A 15,974-nucleotide genomic window follows, 5' to 3' on the forward strand; every position below is an offset into this window, starting at 1 on the left:
TCAGTTTATATTCAATCTATTTGCACAAGCATTTTTAAACAAAGCAGATGGTAATTTTTTTTTAAAAAAGCATAGAAAAATATCTGGAAGCATTACTGATCTTAAAAAAAACATTCCTCCTTTATCCATCCATTGCTTTCCTCTAACAAAGCTAATAAAATACCACAAAAAGCATAAACATTCAAATACTATACAATAAATAGTATAATTAATTTATGTTTCTTAAACAAAGACAGAGTTTAAATGTACCAAGTCCCCCCCCCCATTTTAACAGCACTAATATGTTCAGTATTCTATATATTAATCTATAACATAGCTTGTAAGATATAAGTAATTATCTGACTTAGATTTTGAAAAATTCATGCAAAGTACAAGTTAGGTGACCGTAAACATATAAATACATGAAATGCAGGTCTGATGTATGCAGCAAGGCTGCCTTACATTTCATAAAAGCTTGTTTTTAGAAGGATGAGTGGATAGGTGCAGAAAACAAAAAACATTAAACAAACAGTGATAGGTGGACAGAGTCACCAAAAATTGTAATTCAATAAGAGCAGCATTACTTTGAATATTTTTGCCAAAGTAAAAGTAAAAGGTAGCTGTCCAAGGAATTACTCAAGAAAGAATAACAATATTCTGTAAAAAGCTACTCAATTACTGAGTAACTAATCATAACATCTCATGTAATATAAAATAATGTCATCAGACAAACAGAAAAATATAAATTTATGTGCAAATTCTAATAATTTAAAAACTAGAATGAAAAATTTAACAGAAATGAATAATTCAATTACAAAATCGCAAAAAATAAAAGGTGGAAACACTTTCTAAATCCATTTATTTCAAAATAGAACATATGAAATTAATACTTACAGAATTAAGTTAGTATTAACACTGGGTTCTACTTTACCCTGTTAGGAGAGAGTTAAGTGAAAGTAAAAAAACAATGCATTAAAACTACTCCTTTTAAAAAAAAAAGTTACTCAAGCAAATATAGCAAATTACTATCCATCTGTGGTTGCAATTTCAGGCTAAGAAAGACTGATTAAAACGTGCCGAACGTCTTCTTTTATTAATATAATATAATATAATATAATATAATATAATATAATATAATATAATATAACGTGTTTTTTAAGTACATTTTATAAAATACTTGAGGGGCTTCATGAAGTTACGTATACGTGACCTTCTGTTACAAAAACGCGCTTCGTGATTGGCTGAACGACTTCCGGCTTCCCGTTGTTCATTTCCACACGTGAAGGTCAGCAAAAAACAGCCTCCCGGCGTTTATAATTAGAGTAAATATCGGAACTTCGACGTTTTTTAGAAGATATGGACGGCCAAGGAGCTTCAGCGGACCCTCAGCTTCAACATTTCATCGAAATCGAGTCTCAGAAACAGAGATTTCAGCAGCTGGTGCATCAGATGACTGAGGTTTGCTGGGTAAGAGAGGAGTACAGTTCAGCATGTTGATTGATTTATTTTTTTTAATCAATTTCTTTACAACAGGGACTTGTGCAGCTGGAGCAGCTGTAGACAGATTACGTGGTGTGCTTATTGTAAACATGCAATTTCCTAAAGTAAATGCTGTTTCCTAATAAACTGATGGCTGAACATATTGTTCATTATAGACATACGGGAAACTTAGACGCCGCTTCTCAGCTTAGTTTTATCTTCACATATTTACTTTCCGTCTGCGCTGCGTGGACTTTAATTAAAAAGATAGGCTATATTTATTTTCCCACTGTAAAATAAATATAGGCTGCTAACTCGGCTGACTAAAAACAAGAAAAACAGCGTAAATACAAAACTTTTTGATTTAATTGACATAATACAAGTAAATATTTTGCATATGAATCACAACATAGGATTTTTTTGACGCAAGCTGCAGGTACAATAAAAGGAGTATAAAACGCCGCTGGACCTAAAAGCTTATTTGAAACGCGTCACTCATATACGTCACTCACAACCAATGCCACGCGCTGTTTCAATAGTTAAGCTTCAATTCAATTCAGAAATACTTTATTAATACCAAAGGGAAATTAAATATTGAAACTAATATCATCCAAGGTTCCAGAGTTGTTTTAGAGGCTGATGGCTGTGGTTATGAAGGATCTCCTGTAGCAAGCTGTGCTGCAGCGTCTCTAAAGACGCCTCGGACTGACGACACTGTGCTGTTGTAAGCGGTCTCATAAAGGGGTTGCCCAAAATTTTCTTGATTTTTATAAAGAGTCGATCTTTGAAGCACTTTTATAAGATAGTATTTAGTCTCTTATGTTTGAGCTTTTGAATGGAGTTTCTGCTCTTTTTTTATTGATCGTTTTGCTGCACATTTTCACCTCCTAATTGAGTTATTTTATTATTGCCGCTTAGCATTGTAATAATAATATAATAATACATAATAATATCTACCCAAACTGACAAAAACACCCACTTAATTTATGCTCTTAACAATCTTTCTCACTGACAAGGACCGTAAAATCATCTAAAACCATGTAGGCTACTTCATATTAGGGATAAACAGAAGATAAGAAAGGTGAACAGCATTATTGGCTTTTCTTAAGCATCTTAAGCTGGGACTTTCACTGTCCTGACTGATAGGTGTTTACACCAACAGACTGGTGTTTGTTTTACCATTTAAAGACTGGGGATCAACTGGACCTGCTGAGAGATTAGAGGCTACAGGATTTATCTACTAAAGCCAACTTGGCGTGTCAAGTTCTCATGGAAACCTGCGAGTTAAACTGTATTCTTAGTATCCATACAGGCTATATTTCTATTCCACTTCCCCCTATTAAGTGAAAGAGATGCAATTTAATTAATGTTACCCACAAGTGAATATCATTTAGATAGCTGTGACTTTTAATGTTGTTCTTAATCTACAGATATTTCTGTCTTGACAGATGTTTGAATGAGATTACAAATACACATTGAGTTTTTGATTAATTTGTTCTGTGGAAAATATTCCATTCAGAACTTGCAATGTGACAATGTGACCTAATGTAAAAACATTAGGTCACATTGTCTTTTTGTAGAATACATGAATTTCTTGGTTTATTTCAACAAGGCCTTTATTTTTTTTACTGTATTTCAGTCTTAAATATCCTAGTATTTCTGTTTTGTTTTTTATTACTGTGTTTGTTATTCAGTGATAGCATTATACTCAGTGCGTTGCGTGTTCATGAAGTTGTGTAGTTTGTTTTTTTAATTTGACTTCTAAACTTGTTTGCGGTTGCTTAGGTGACCGGTTTACGTACTGGACTGTCACATCCGCCTCAAAGCATTCAAACCTGTTTGTTGAGAATGAGGTTGAGTCGGTTTCCCTCACACACTACAGACTCTAGTCTTCACATTAACTGAATTTAATGCCGACTGGCCGCAACAACTTTACCTCTCCCTGAGGTGTGTTGTATTTACACCTGTAGGCCTCTGGGTGGCAGTGAAAGGGATAAGAAGTTTCATCTGGACCATTTTTTGTTTTTCTGTTTGTGCGCTTTAAAATAATGAGCTAAATTGTCTTAATCCCAGAAATAGTTTTTATCCACACTAAAATAGTTTTGTTATTGTAATAGAATCAAATATCTGTGAAGGACAAATATTTTTTATTGCATTCATTTGTCTGTGTACAAGTATTAATATTTGAGTTTTAGTTTATTTTTAGTAATCATCTGCATCTGGAATGTAATTTAACAATTTTGTAGTAGTAGTAGATATGTTAAAATAAAACTGATCAAACCTCTTGCGGTTTATCAAACTAATGTAGGTACAAATGCTTTTGAATATGTGTCAATTTATTGCTCATTAGACTGTTTTATGTTTGTACTTAAATTATTTTAAAAAATAAAAGTCCATTCATAAACATGACTCTCCCCAATGACTCCTAATAACACTGAATGAAAATAATAAAAACCCAAAAAATATCTTCAAATATACATATAATAAGTGTTTTTTGGGGATTTTTATTAATTTAGCATAACAGAATGAGACTAGAAAGTATCAGTAATGTTTTTGGTCCGTTTTTCTTATTAAGTTGGAACCTTTGTGCTTTTTCTAAATATGTATCCTTCCACTTTTTGTGAATGTTTCATTTTTTTCTCTCTTTCAGAAATAAAATAAAAGTAAAGTAAACATTCAGTACAAATGACAACACATTAGATACTTATCAAAGATTACAAGTTATTTTTTCCTGGTTGGTCTTTTAACATTTGCATCTCCAAAAGTTTTTTATTTTTAAACTGAGGGCTTTACAGGGGAGATCCCTGGCTTAAATAGTGTGTAAAATGTATGTGTGTGTGTGCGCATCCTATCTCTTTAATCTAAACTAGGCTTTCCTGTAGTAGAATATAATAGAGTGAAAGATTTCCCTCTGTCTGTTTGACGTGAATCAGTCTTGAAAATGTTTCTTCTAATAGTTTATGTGTGCCTTTAGGAAAAATGCATGGATAAACCGGGACCCAAGCTGGATTCCAGGACTGAAGTCTGTTTCGTTAACTGCGTGGAGCGATTTATAGACACCAGCCAGTTCATCCTGAACAGACTGGAACAGACTCAGAAGAGCAGGGGAGGATTCTCCGAGACGATGGACTAAAAACTGTAACTGGAAATTTGATATAAAAAAAAGTGGAAAAAACAAAAAAAAACACGGTCTGCACCTACTGGGAACGCTGTTTGGTCCCGGTACAGCTGTCTGTACAGTAAGGTGAAGAAGATTCCAGTCAGCTGGGAAACAGAATCACAACAAGTGTTACCTTGGAAACAAGTGCCTGACATCTAAACCATGTACAGACTTGGGTAAAAGTTTAGGGTTGTGTTTTGTGACAACAGGAAGATGAGTGTTGCAAAATACTGAGGTGGTGGCTTGTTGCTGACTGTCAGCTTTTTGAATTCATGTAAGTGGAAAGTTCAGACTGTGAAGTTTGATTATGAGGAGATGTTTTTCAGATACATGGACCAAAAATCAATGTCAGTAAAATCACCCTGCAACCTCTTGACTGGAGATCAGTACTTAACAGACTGGACTGTAAATATGCAATAAACAAAATGCCAAATAAGTGTGTGCATCCTTTTTAAAAGGCTTGTACAATGTATGTAAGAAGTCTGCACACCCTGTCTAAATTCCCTGACTTTTGTGACGTAAGTAGAGAGATAATTTCAAAGCTAATCTTTATCTGGTAAAGCCACGTTTTTGTTGATTTGTCTGTAGGTGATTTTTTTTAATGCTAAAATATTAAGTTCCTCTTCCATCTTCCACTTTCTAACTGAAGCCTGAAGGTTTTGTTTCAACGCCGATTGATATTTGAAACTCTTTCTACTTATTTTCTGGTAGTTTCACTCCCAAATAATGATGCTGCCACCACCATGCTTCACTGTGGGTTTTAATTATGTGCAGCAAACCAATTTGTTGGACCAACTTTAGTTTCATCATACTATAACATATTTTCTCACATGCTTTTTTTGGGAATTTTTTGTAACAATTAGTATTTTGTAAAAGTGTGTGAGATCTTTTTGTTTGCAGATATTTGTCTTTGAGAAAGGGTTTTGTCTTCCACCCAATCATATGGGAAACAGTGGTGATTACCAGAAATTCCTGCAACCTGTTAAATGTTGCTCCTGACCAGTTTTCTTCTTGATGTCATTGCTTCACATAATTAATAAAATGTGAGGGAGAGTTGTGAAATAATTTCTTTTTTTACATCACAAAACCTGGCATTTTAACAGATATATGCAGACTTCTTACATCCACTGTAAGCTCTTTGTTTTAATGAGACTTTACATTAAAATTAAATATACAGCTTCGCACATGATATTACATTCTTTGGTTTAGATTTTGAACATAATGCTGAGGTAATACTGTAGCTCACTAATATTCCTAAGAGCAAACATTTGCTCCACTATGTCTTAGTTTTCTAATTACAGTAAAAATCACTAAACTATGTAGTGAATAAAACAAGTATTGAACACATCGCAATAACTTATTTGTTTTGGTTTCTATGTATGGATTACTTGGGTTGCTACCAACATAAGGTGAAAATTACATGTCAATAGCATCTTCAGAAATATGTTTACTATGAAAATTTGTGATGTGTTCAATGTTTTGCCTTCTGTATGTTGAAGCTTTCATTAGCAAAACACAAACACTTAACGTAAAAAACAGAAATATCAAAGACAGCAGTGAACAAAAATAAATTATGTTAAAAATGTTTTGTCCCATTTTGTTTTGAACCAAAGTAAATGAGTTGAAGGCTACAAATGAGATCCATTACAGAGATATAAATGCTACAGTAAAACAGCAAATGTCCTCATCCAGTGTATTATGCTTTGCTTGAAAAAAATTGTAAAAGTTTGAGAGGCAAGGATGAGTATACTGGTGCTTTTTTTTATTCATGAGGCTCCTTTCTAGTCACCACCTCTGGCTGACAACTTTCTGTCATTATCTGCTTGCAAGTCATCATCAGGAAGAGCCATGTAAGGCTGTTGGCCTCCAACGAACCAGTAAGGGCTTTTCCTCAGGTATAAAGGGAGGGAGTCCACGCTAAACGTAATGTCCTTAAAGGCATGAAGGAGAAAAATCCCTAAAATGATGGTGAGGAAGCCGCTGATTGTCCCCACTATACCATCAAAAGTCATTTTTAACCACTCCTTGAATAAGATGGCTGAGCAAGCCATGACGGACGTGGTGAAGAAGACGTAGTAAATCGGCGTGACAATGGAGGTGTTGTAGATGTCGAGCGCTTTGTTCAGGTAGCTGATCTGAATGCTGACGCAGATCGCCAGGCAGACGAGCAACGCCCAGAACAGGGGGTCCTTCAGCACCGCCGTCCCTGAAAACAGCTCTTTGATACCAATGCCAAGACCCTTGACACAAGAGACGGAGAGGGAGCCGATCACAGAGCAGATCAGGATGTAGACCAGGACATTCTTTTGTCCGAAGCGAGGAGCCACGGCAAAGATCAGGACCAGGCTGCTTCCAACAACACACACGGCAAAAACGATGAAACCTGGTGGGAACATTTCAGAAGGAACATTAGAAAAACCCTGAGATAAAGATCCACTCATGGCTAATATCTGCTGTCAAGCAGATCCAAAATTAGGTACTTTCTTAGCTAAATTCTTAGGTAAGCCTGTCGCAATAAGTATTGAATCAATCACATGACACATTAAAACAGGCTTGATCATTTCTATTTGCATGATTGTATTTCTTGCGGGAGGGTTTTCTACCTGACTGCATGATAAAAGTCTTCAGTCTGGTGCTTTGGTCCCTTTTTTGAAGGACAATTTTGCTTACAGAGATTTCAGTGTCCATTTTATTTGTTGTTTTGTTTGTTTATTTTGGGTATTTAAAATGTCTTCCAGTTACAAAGTTAAATGTTCGTTATAAAATTGAAGCTTAATGATCTTCGAGAGGATGTACTTGCATTACTATGCCATTTCTATTATATTACTTGAAAATGGTATCAAAACAATAATATCATTTATCGCAATAACTTCTGGATTTATCATCCAGCAAAATTTGTTATCGTGACATTTAGCTATTGAATATGGAAAGTAGCACATTTAGGCCCAACTGGTAGTAACTGGCCCCTAGATGGCATCAAAGTGCAAATCACAAGCTTTGTGTAATATAAGCATCAACAGGTATTTGTGGTAAATGTACAACACCTTAGCTGTATGGGAATTTCAGGCAAATTTGCAAAAAAGTCTACAAGTTGTTAAAAAATTCCACAGTCACAGATAAAGACATGAGACTACCTGGGTCCTTCAGTTTCTCAGCCATGGCACTGAGCGAGGCAACTTCCTCTTCTTGAGGCGCATGGATCACCATGACTGTGGAACCCAAGATGGAAAGCAGGCATCCAATCTTCCCGTGAATATTCAGCCTCTCATTTAGAAAGTACGACGAGAGCACAGCACTGGGAAAGTTATGGTATTGTTTGTGAAACTTTTGCACAAATATTTCAAAGCATCCAAAAATCCAAAATACAATGAACAAATATTCTATTAGTTTTTCTCAGTTTCAGGTAAAGGTCAGGAGGTACATTTTTAATTATCTACTCATATTCCTTTTACATATGTATGGAGGACTGATCCTGTCAAAACTGTCAATAAATAAGTGGAAAACTAAAACTGTAAATAAAAAAATTAGAAAATAAATATTTATATTTATAAGGATAAATGTATGATTTAATGAAATCATACATTTTATTAAAATAAATGAACATATTTGGAAATAATTGTAATTATTCATTTCTGCATTTTTTTCCCAGTTTGGTTTCCTTATTTATTTATTTACGAATTTATAGATATTGCCAATTTTGGCAGGATCGGTTCAGATCAGAAATAGTTAGACCATTTGAACTGACACACAAATAACATGAAGTTCCAGATAACTATAAAATGCAAGGGCATGATTTATGGTTTGCAAACTGCTCTACAAATATAAATCTGAAAAGTGTGGCAGGAATCTTTTAAAGCCCCTTTTACCTTGATAATTCTAAATAAAACCAACCAAAAACATAACCTAACTGTGAGTAATTTTGAGAGATGGATACCTGACAAGTACGCTGAGCGCTCCGAGCGGGGTTACCAGTGTGGCAGGTGCAAACGCATATGCAGCGAAGTTGGCGCCCTCTCCTACTCCCACTACAGCACATCAGATACACCATTAGATTGTCAGCTTAAATTCTGAGAAATTCTAATTCCTTCTACCCACATGTGTAAATGTGCTACTTAGGGGAATATGAATACCAGTAAGAAAAAAACAAACAAAACAAAACCACAACATTTCACAATCATGACATTGTTTCTGTTCGTGGCTGATCGACAATACAACACACACACACACACACACACACAAAGTGGAGAAACATAGCTGGACCACAGTAAATCATACTCTTACTTGAAATGAGCCCAGCCCACCACAGCCATTCTTTCAGGTAAGCGTAGCCCCCCTGACCTGTAAGATTAAAGCAGCAGTGTCATGGTACTGGTTGAAACATTCTTCATTTCAATAATAAAAAGTCCTAGTGGCAATTTTTATCATGAGGTGAGAAGCAGTGGTGAACTAGAACACACCTAATCCACAGTGGGTGGATATTCTCACACATGCTAATGTGGCTTGAAAAATGTAAAAAATATATCAAAACAACAGCTTAAAATCTTAAACTAATATATGGTACCCTTAATTAATGTTGTCTACTAAATAAAATATGAAATCTTGTATTTTGTTGGAAACTTTTGTTAATGAAATCTTTAGTAAGTACAATACTTGTAATTGTTTAAACTGTGTAGGTTACTGACTTTAAGCATACATGTATAGGAATGAACAAATACAATTGGTATGTTAGCATTATTATATTATTAACACCCAATGGGCATTAAAAAAGAAACTATAACAGTTGGACAAAAGCTCTCAAAAAAAAAATCTCTTTCTCTCAGATATCAGACTTTTTGTCAGAAATTCTGAATTGTTTTTCTTAGAACTCTTAGACTTTAATGGGCCACATCAAAAAAATCATTTAAATCAGACATGTTCCTCTAGATGGTTTGTTCTCCTCCTACATGAGAATTAAAGTCAGAAGTCTTCTTTTAACTAGTGGTCATAATCCTCTTCCGAGGTAACTTGTATCTCAGTAGGTTTTGTTTAATTATTTTAAGCACTTCGACCTTTATCATGGACTGTCACTACCTGCTCGCGTTGAGCCCTTGCTGGCCAATCGCAGCAGGCCTTTCTTTTTCAAGATGAAACTTGACCCGATAAAAACACTGGAGCTCACAGCCAGAGAGAGACCGATGTAGAAGTCCAAGCGGTTCACTTCCATCTGTAAAACCCCGAAAAACGTGAGTTACAATCGGATAAAAATAAAAAAAAACGAGTATGAAAGTCAAGCAGCAGATATCATGTGTGGATATCACATGATTAAATGACACCCCCCGACTAGTATAGCCAACTTTTATAACAAATTAAAGTCGCTGTGCGATGAAACAAAAAAACTGTTTCTGACCACATTACGCTGAAAACAGCATTTTCCAAGCGAAAAGTGAAACTGTTATTAAAATGTTTTACCTCGATTGTCGACTTGCTCTCATTTAGGTGACAACAGGAAGTGGAGCACCCGATTGGCCGAAAAAGGCTGGGTGTCACTGCGCTACTTCCTGGTGTTCGCTTTGGAAACGAAAAGACAAGTAGACAAGCTTGGAAATGATGCGTACACAGGTACGCATCATTTCCAAGCTGGCGAAGCAAGCAGCACACGCAATAAATAAAATTGGCACTGAATAAATAAATAAATAAATAAATATTCTCAAATACATTTATATATTTACAGTTTAATGTAATCATTTATTTACATATGATAATTTGGAATATTAATTACATTTATTTTTATTTATTTTCAAATAAATACGTTATTTGAAAATAAAAAACAAAAATAATATTGGCTGATGTGAATATTATAACAAAAATTTACTAGGATTTTCTAAACTTCAAGCTTAACTTCTAATTAACACACAAAGGTTTAACAACATTTTTAAAAGTATAAAAATAAAATAGTATAACTTTATACTAAACAACAGAGATATTTTCTAAATTTATTTTACAAAATATTTTCTATGTTTTGCCAATAAAGTTATTGAAAAAAATGTCAATAGGAATCCCGTAATCTGATTGGTGGTGAAGTCCTTCCAGCGTTCTGATTGGATGGCAGGTTTTCGTTGACAGATACCGGAAAATGTCAAGTAATGTTGCTACACACTCGTGTACAGTAGGTGGCGGTATGCACCTTAAAGTTGCTTGTGATCCGCCATAATAGAAAAGAAGAAGAAGACAGATACCGGAAGAGGCGCTAACCTTGAGCAGCAGGCTAACCACATGCACAGTACACTCATGCAAAGGGATTTTTTTAAATGACTAAAACTTCTTTAACTGAAGCATTTCATCACGAATATTGTCACATCTGTCATGTGGGCTACTTAGCCGCTTTCAGCTCTTCACTCCATGGTTTGAGTTTCCTAGTCTTGTTGGAGTCGTCTGAGATGCAACGATGAAGTTTTCCTTTCTTACAGTCACCAGAGGCTGGAAGACTTTTTATAGATTCCAGCAAAGAGGAGTTTTATCAGCAGACCAGAGACTGTGGAGCTCAGCTTTGAAATGCAGCAGGAGCAGCAGTCAGTTGTGCAAAGAAAAGTGTTTCTACATAACAACCCCGATCTTCTATGTGAACGCTGCTCCTCATCTCGGCCACCTTTACTCAGCCGTGATTGCTGACTGCCTACACAGGTGGAAACTCCTGCAGGGTTTTGAGTCAAGATTTGCCACAGGTAAATCCTGCATCCTCAAAAAGTCCAAGTATTTGACTGAGATTGAATGTGGTAAACCAGCACAAAGTGGTGCATAGTTGGGTATTGAAAAGAACACGAGTTTCAGACTTATCTATAAAAATCTGAAAAATGCTATATAAAAACTTTTCGTAAAACCACTTTTTACTGTAATTACATCTGCAGCTTTTCATAGAGCACATCCAAAGTGTTATCATTAGTCTCCCGACTGATTGTCATAGTTTTTATGAAAAAGTTAAAAGGCCTATTTGACACATAAGACAAAGGGTATGGTGACATGTTTTATATAGAGGACTGACCCTGCCAAAATTGAAAATTAAATTTAAAATAAGGAAATAAAAATAAAATATTGGATAAATTAGAGGAAATTGATAATAAAGAGGGAATAAAACCAAATAAATGAGGGAATTAAATAGAAAATAAATGAGAACAGTTCTGAAGATATATGTGAGGAAATTTAAAATAAGTAAAAGTAAATATGAGGAAAAGTTTTTTTTTAATTAACATATTTGCAAATGTTATTTATTTACGCATTTTATTTTCAATCTGGTTCCCTGTATTTGCGGTTTTATTTATTCATAGTCAGTATTAGCTCTCCATATTTTGTTACACAGTAGATTTAATGATTAATATAATAAAACCAATGTATATTTTTAAATCACAGGAACAGATGAGCACGGCCTGAAAATCCAGCAAGCGGCTGACGCTGCAGGGAAAGATCCTCTGACTTTCTGTACTGAAGTGTCTCAGCGTTTCGAAACTCTCTTCAGCAGCTGCAGCGTGTCCTTCACCGACTACATCAGAACCACAGAGCAGAGACACCGTCGGGCCGTGGAGCATTTCTGGTCAGTGCTCTGGCACAAAGGGCTCATTTATAAAGGAAGCTATGAGGGCTGGTACTCCACACAAGATGAAAGCTTCCTCATGCCATCGCAGGTCGGCGATGCTCTGGACCCATCGGGGAAGGAGGTCAAAGTGTCACTCGAGAGTGGACATAAGGTGAATGGAAATGTGAATGTGGAGGGCTCATGCTGCCAAAATTGACAAATAAATAAATGTGAAAATAAAATTGTATGTAAGGAAATTAAATTGGAAATAAATTTGGGAATATGTTGGAATTATCTATTTGTACTTTTATTCAACTTTATGTATTTATTTACTAGGTTTTTTATTTACTAATTTCCTCATTTTACCAATTTTTTAAATTAATTTATTTCCTCATTTATTCTTTGCCAATTTTGGCAATCAGTCTTCTATACTAGTACTCCATTACTGAGGTTTCATAAATTATGTTACTGCTTTACAGGTGGAGTGGATGAAAGAGGAGAACTATATGTTTCGTCTATCCTCTTTTCGATCTCTCCTCCTTGACTGGCTTGTGAAAAATCCCGGTGCCGTCCAGCCGGAGCGCTTCCATCAGGCCGTTCTGCAGTGGCTGCAGGAAGACCTTCCCGACCTCTCCGTGTCCCGCCAGAGGAGCCGTCTTCAGTGGGGCATACCGGTCCCAGGAGATCCTGAACAAACCATCTACGTATGGCTGGACGCTCTGGTTAACTACCTCACAGTTGTCGGTTACCCAGAGAAACACGAGCGGTGGTGGCACGTTGCCCACCACGTTATAGGAAAGGACATCCTGAAGTTCCACGCCATCTACTGGCCTGCTTTCCTTCTAGGAGCGGGGCTGCCTCTGCCGCAGGTCATCCATGTTCACTCGCACTGGACTGTAGGAGGGAGGAAGATGTCGAAAAGTTTGGGTAACGTTGTGGATCCTTTTGAGCACTCTCAGATGTTTACAAATGACGGCATGAGGTACTTCCTGTTGCGTCAGGGAGTCCCAGACACAGACTGCGACTACACTCACGACAAAGTGCTAAAACTTCTCAATGCGGAGCTCGCAGACTCTTTAGGTGGTCTGCTGAACCGCTGCACAGCTCCAGCTCTCAACCCAGCTCAGGTCTACCCTGCTTTCTGCAGTCATTCCTTCCCCAGAGACCGGCGTGGCAGAGCGGTGGAGGAAGATTATCACATGGTAGAAACTGTAAGAAGTCTATCCACTGTGGTAGAGAAGCACTACGAGAGCATGCATGTGTATAAAGCTCTGGAAGCCATTAGCGCATGCGTGAGACAGACTAACGGTTTTATTCAGCGTCACACACCTTGGAAACTGGACAGGAGGGACAGCAAAGATGTCCGCTGGTTAGACACAATCATCCACTTGACTCTCGAATGCTTGAGGGTTTATGGGACTCTCCTCCAGCCGGTGGTGCCGGAAATTTCCGACAGGCTGCTTACTAGACTTGGTGTGCAATCACAAGAGAGAAGCTGGAAAGATCTGGACTTTTTGGGGAGATATTTCGGAACGGACTGTTCATTTGAAGGGAGGCCATTGGGGTCAAACTGTGGGTTGCTTTTTAGCAGACTGGAAACTCAGAGTGGAGATAAACAAAAAACAATGAAAAGTAAAAAACCTGCACAGTAGTGGTGACTGGTTTCATGCAGTATTTTCATTTTAGCTGATATCAAATAGCCTTGGAACACAAAAATATATATTCAAGCTGTTACAATAAAATATCCTGACTTAAACTACAACATTGTGGGAACCTTTTTCTGCTTTACATGTTAAACTATTTATTAGGCAATATAAAAGGTATAGTAAAAGATGAATGTCAAAATTAGTGACAGCAAAAAAGTAGATAAAATACAGAGTGAAATGTACATCAAGAGCATATTAGTGTGAATGCTGAGTTCATTCACATCTTGAGTTCCTCCACTATTTTCCATACATTTTACACCACTTATATTTTGTCCTATTTCAACCATTCAACTTTGAAAATATTCTGCTCATTCAGGACATTACAGCTATGTCTTTTATTACTGATATCTTCTGCCGTTTATAAAATATTCAGCGTTTTGTAATCATCTTGGGCCCCAATGAAATTAATGGAACATCCTACTAAAAACATTACTTTTTCACAGCTTAATACGTTACACACACTTTCATCTAGAAACACCATTCAAACTTTAAAATGCAGTCAGACGTCAGCTACACTTGTTTATTGGAGCATTATATTTTACAGATTTTATAAAATCCCTCTTCAAGTTTGGTTGCGTTATGCTTCGTCTTCACAAAAAAAGTATTGGCCGACTACCTCTGAGGGTTCTCAATCTAACCCTTCTAATCCTAAACACAACCATAATGCAAACCTTAATTCAAACCCTAATTTGGGTTTTCTGCAATTTTCACCAAAAACATTCTGCTTATTTTTTTTTCTAGTATCTACTAATTTTGATACTGTACAGCAAATGAAAATCTGAATACAATATTTCAAAAACAGAAATAGCCTACTGGGTAATGTCCATGTATTGTACAGCATAAGCATTTGCTTTACAATCGGAAGGTTGTTTTTTTTCTATCCCACTTTTTCCTACTAAACTTCCCATTAGTGGAAGCCATTTTGGAAACAGCACTCTAAAGAATGCTGCTTACATTCTATCTGGGGGACAGTTATTTTTCTCCAAAGACTGTCCTCTGGACTCCAAGTCTTATATTAGCGCGTAGGTCATAAAATTAACATTTTGAGAAACAATTTTGGGGTTTTCAATGATAATCATCTAAATTAATAGTAAGCGCTTAAATGTATCTTGTGTGTGTAGTAAATGTTTACAAGCTTAATTGAATTACTGGAATAAATAAGCTTTTTAACTATATTTGTATTTCTGTAGATACAATGCCTAAATTCTGTTTATGTATTTCAGGATTTTTATAAGATTTTAAAATGGCATGAAGATCTCCCAATATAATAATAATAATCTTTGTCATTGTGCATCCTCTAGGATTAACCCCTCAAATAAAAAAAGATGGTCTTTGACAGCCAACACAAGTACAAGACATAAAAACTGACATGATTTTTTTTAATGAGAAATACACAAAACTGGAAATGAAAATTGTACAAATTGAAATAAAATAAAAAAAAGCATTATTTTAATTGTATTTTATTTTTTACATAGACTCTTTAGTCATTAAACATGTTATATCAGGTTCCCTCTTCTGAAAAGTCATAATTTTACAACTGAAATCTTGCAGCCGGGGTTTTGGCTCATCATGATCATTTAATGGTCCTTCCCAGTCTTCACTTCCTGATTCTTTCAATTAACTAACTTACAGAACAGATCTTTGTTCAAAAAACAAGAATTTATTCTTGACGAGACTATAGACGAGCATGATTAATAGTAGGAACTGGTGCCTTGTCCTGGCTGTGTATCTGAAAAGAGAGAAAAACATTAGCTAAATGTTTGAAGTTTAAGAACTATGGAGGAGGATTAAGGTCACTATGAGTTTTTTTTACATATTTTATTTTTTTTACAGTTGCTGAAATGATGCTAAAAAATATTGACTTGTAATTGTGATACAAGTTCTGTTTTGCTCTTTCTCTAGACTTCAGATCATTATTCTGGTTGAGGCGCGGCATATTTGCCCAATTATTCCCTCTGGTTTTGAATGCTGTGCAGCTGGAAGAATTTTTGCTCCTACTTTCTTTAACTTTTGGACTCTTAAGACACGTAACCATAGAAACAAGGTATTGTTTTTCCAACTGGGTGCATCCGATTAGCATCTTAAAAGTTCAAATACTTGAACT

General features: G+C 35.9%; 4 protein-coding genes across 6 annotated transcripts in view; 2 read left to right on the top strand and 2 right to left on the bottom strand.

Annotated features, from left to right (window-relative positions):
- The first annotated feature begins 1,234 nt into the window (after nt 1-1,234).
- Nucleotides 1,235-5,055, top strand: timm8a (translocase of inner mitochondrial membrane 8 homolog A (yeast)). Its single transcript, XM_028009494.1, has 2 exons — nt 1,235-1,446; nt 4,433-5,055. Exons 1-2 carry the CDS (start codon nt 1,336-1,338, stop codon nt 4,589-4,591), a joined length of 270 nt encoding a protein of 89 aa, XP_027865295.1. The 5' UTR covers nt 1,235-1,335; the 3' UTR covers nt 4,592-5,055.
- Nucleotides 5,056-5,219: 164 nt separating this feature from the next.
- On the bottom strand, nt 5,220-10,204 carry LOC114139510 (magnesium transporter NIPA2). The gene is made up of 6 exons (XM_028009493.1): nt 10,067-10,204; nt 9,689-9,821; nt 8,900-8,956; nt 8,553-8,643; nt 7,753-7,913; nt 5,220-7,001 (listed from the first exon to the last, which is right to left on the bottom strand). Exons 2-6 carry the CDS (start codon nt 9,819-9,821, stop codon nt 6,400-6,402), a joined length of 1,044 nt encoding a protein of 347 aa, XP_027865294.1. The 5' UTR covers nt 10,067-10,204; the 3' UTR covers nt 5,220-6,399.
- A 630-nt stretch (nt 10,205-10,834) lies between these two features.
- mars2 (methionyl-tRNA synthetase 2, mitochondrial) lies at nt 10,835-13,926 on the top strand. The gene is made up of 3 exons (XM_028008247.1): nt 10,835-11,319; nt 12,002-12,336; nt 12,644-13,926. Exons 1-3 carry the CDS (start codon nt 11,043-11,045, stop codon nt 13,814-13,816), a joined length of 1,785 nt encoding a protein of 594 aa, XP_027864048.1. The 5' UTR covers nt 10,835-11,042; the 3' UTR covers nt 13,817-13,926.
- Nucleotides 13,927-15,235: 1,309 nt separating this feature from the next.
- Nucleotides 15,236-15,974, bottom strand: part of med12 (mediator complex subunit 12) — a 31,296-nt gene continuing 30,557 nt past the window's right edge. For all 3 annotated transcript variants that reach the window (XM_028008242.1, XM_028008245.1, XM_028008243.1), the window contains exon 43: nt 15,236-15,599. In XM_028008242.1, coding sequence (XP_027864043.1) covers nt 15,562-15,599 — 38 coding nt within the window. In that variant the 3' untranslated portion in view covers nt 15,236-15,561. The remainder of the gene's footprint in view (nt 15,600-15,974) is intronic.

Source organism: Xiphophorus couchianus, chromosome 23 (assembly GCF_001444195.1).
Source record: "Xiphophorus couchianus chromosome 23, X_couchianus-1.0, whole genome shotgun sequence".
Classification (NCBI taxonomy): Eukaryota; Metazoa; Chordata; class Actinopteri; order Cyprinodontiformes; family Poeciliidae; genus Xiphophorus; species Xiphophorus couchianus.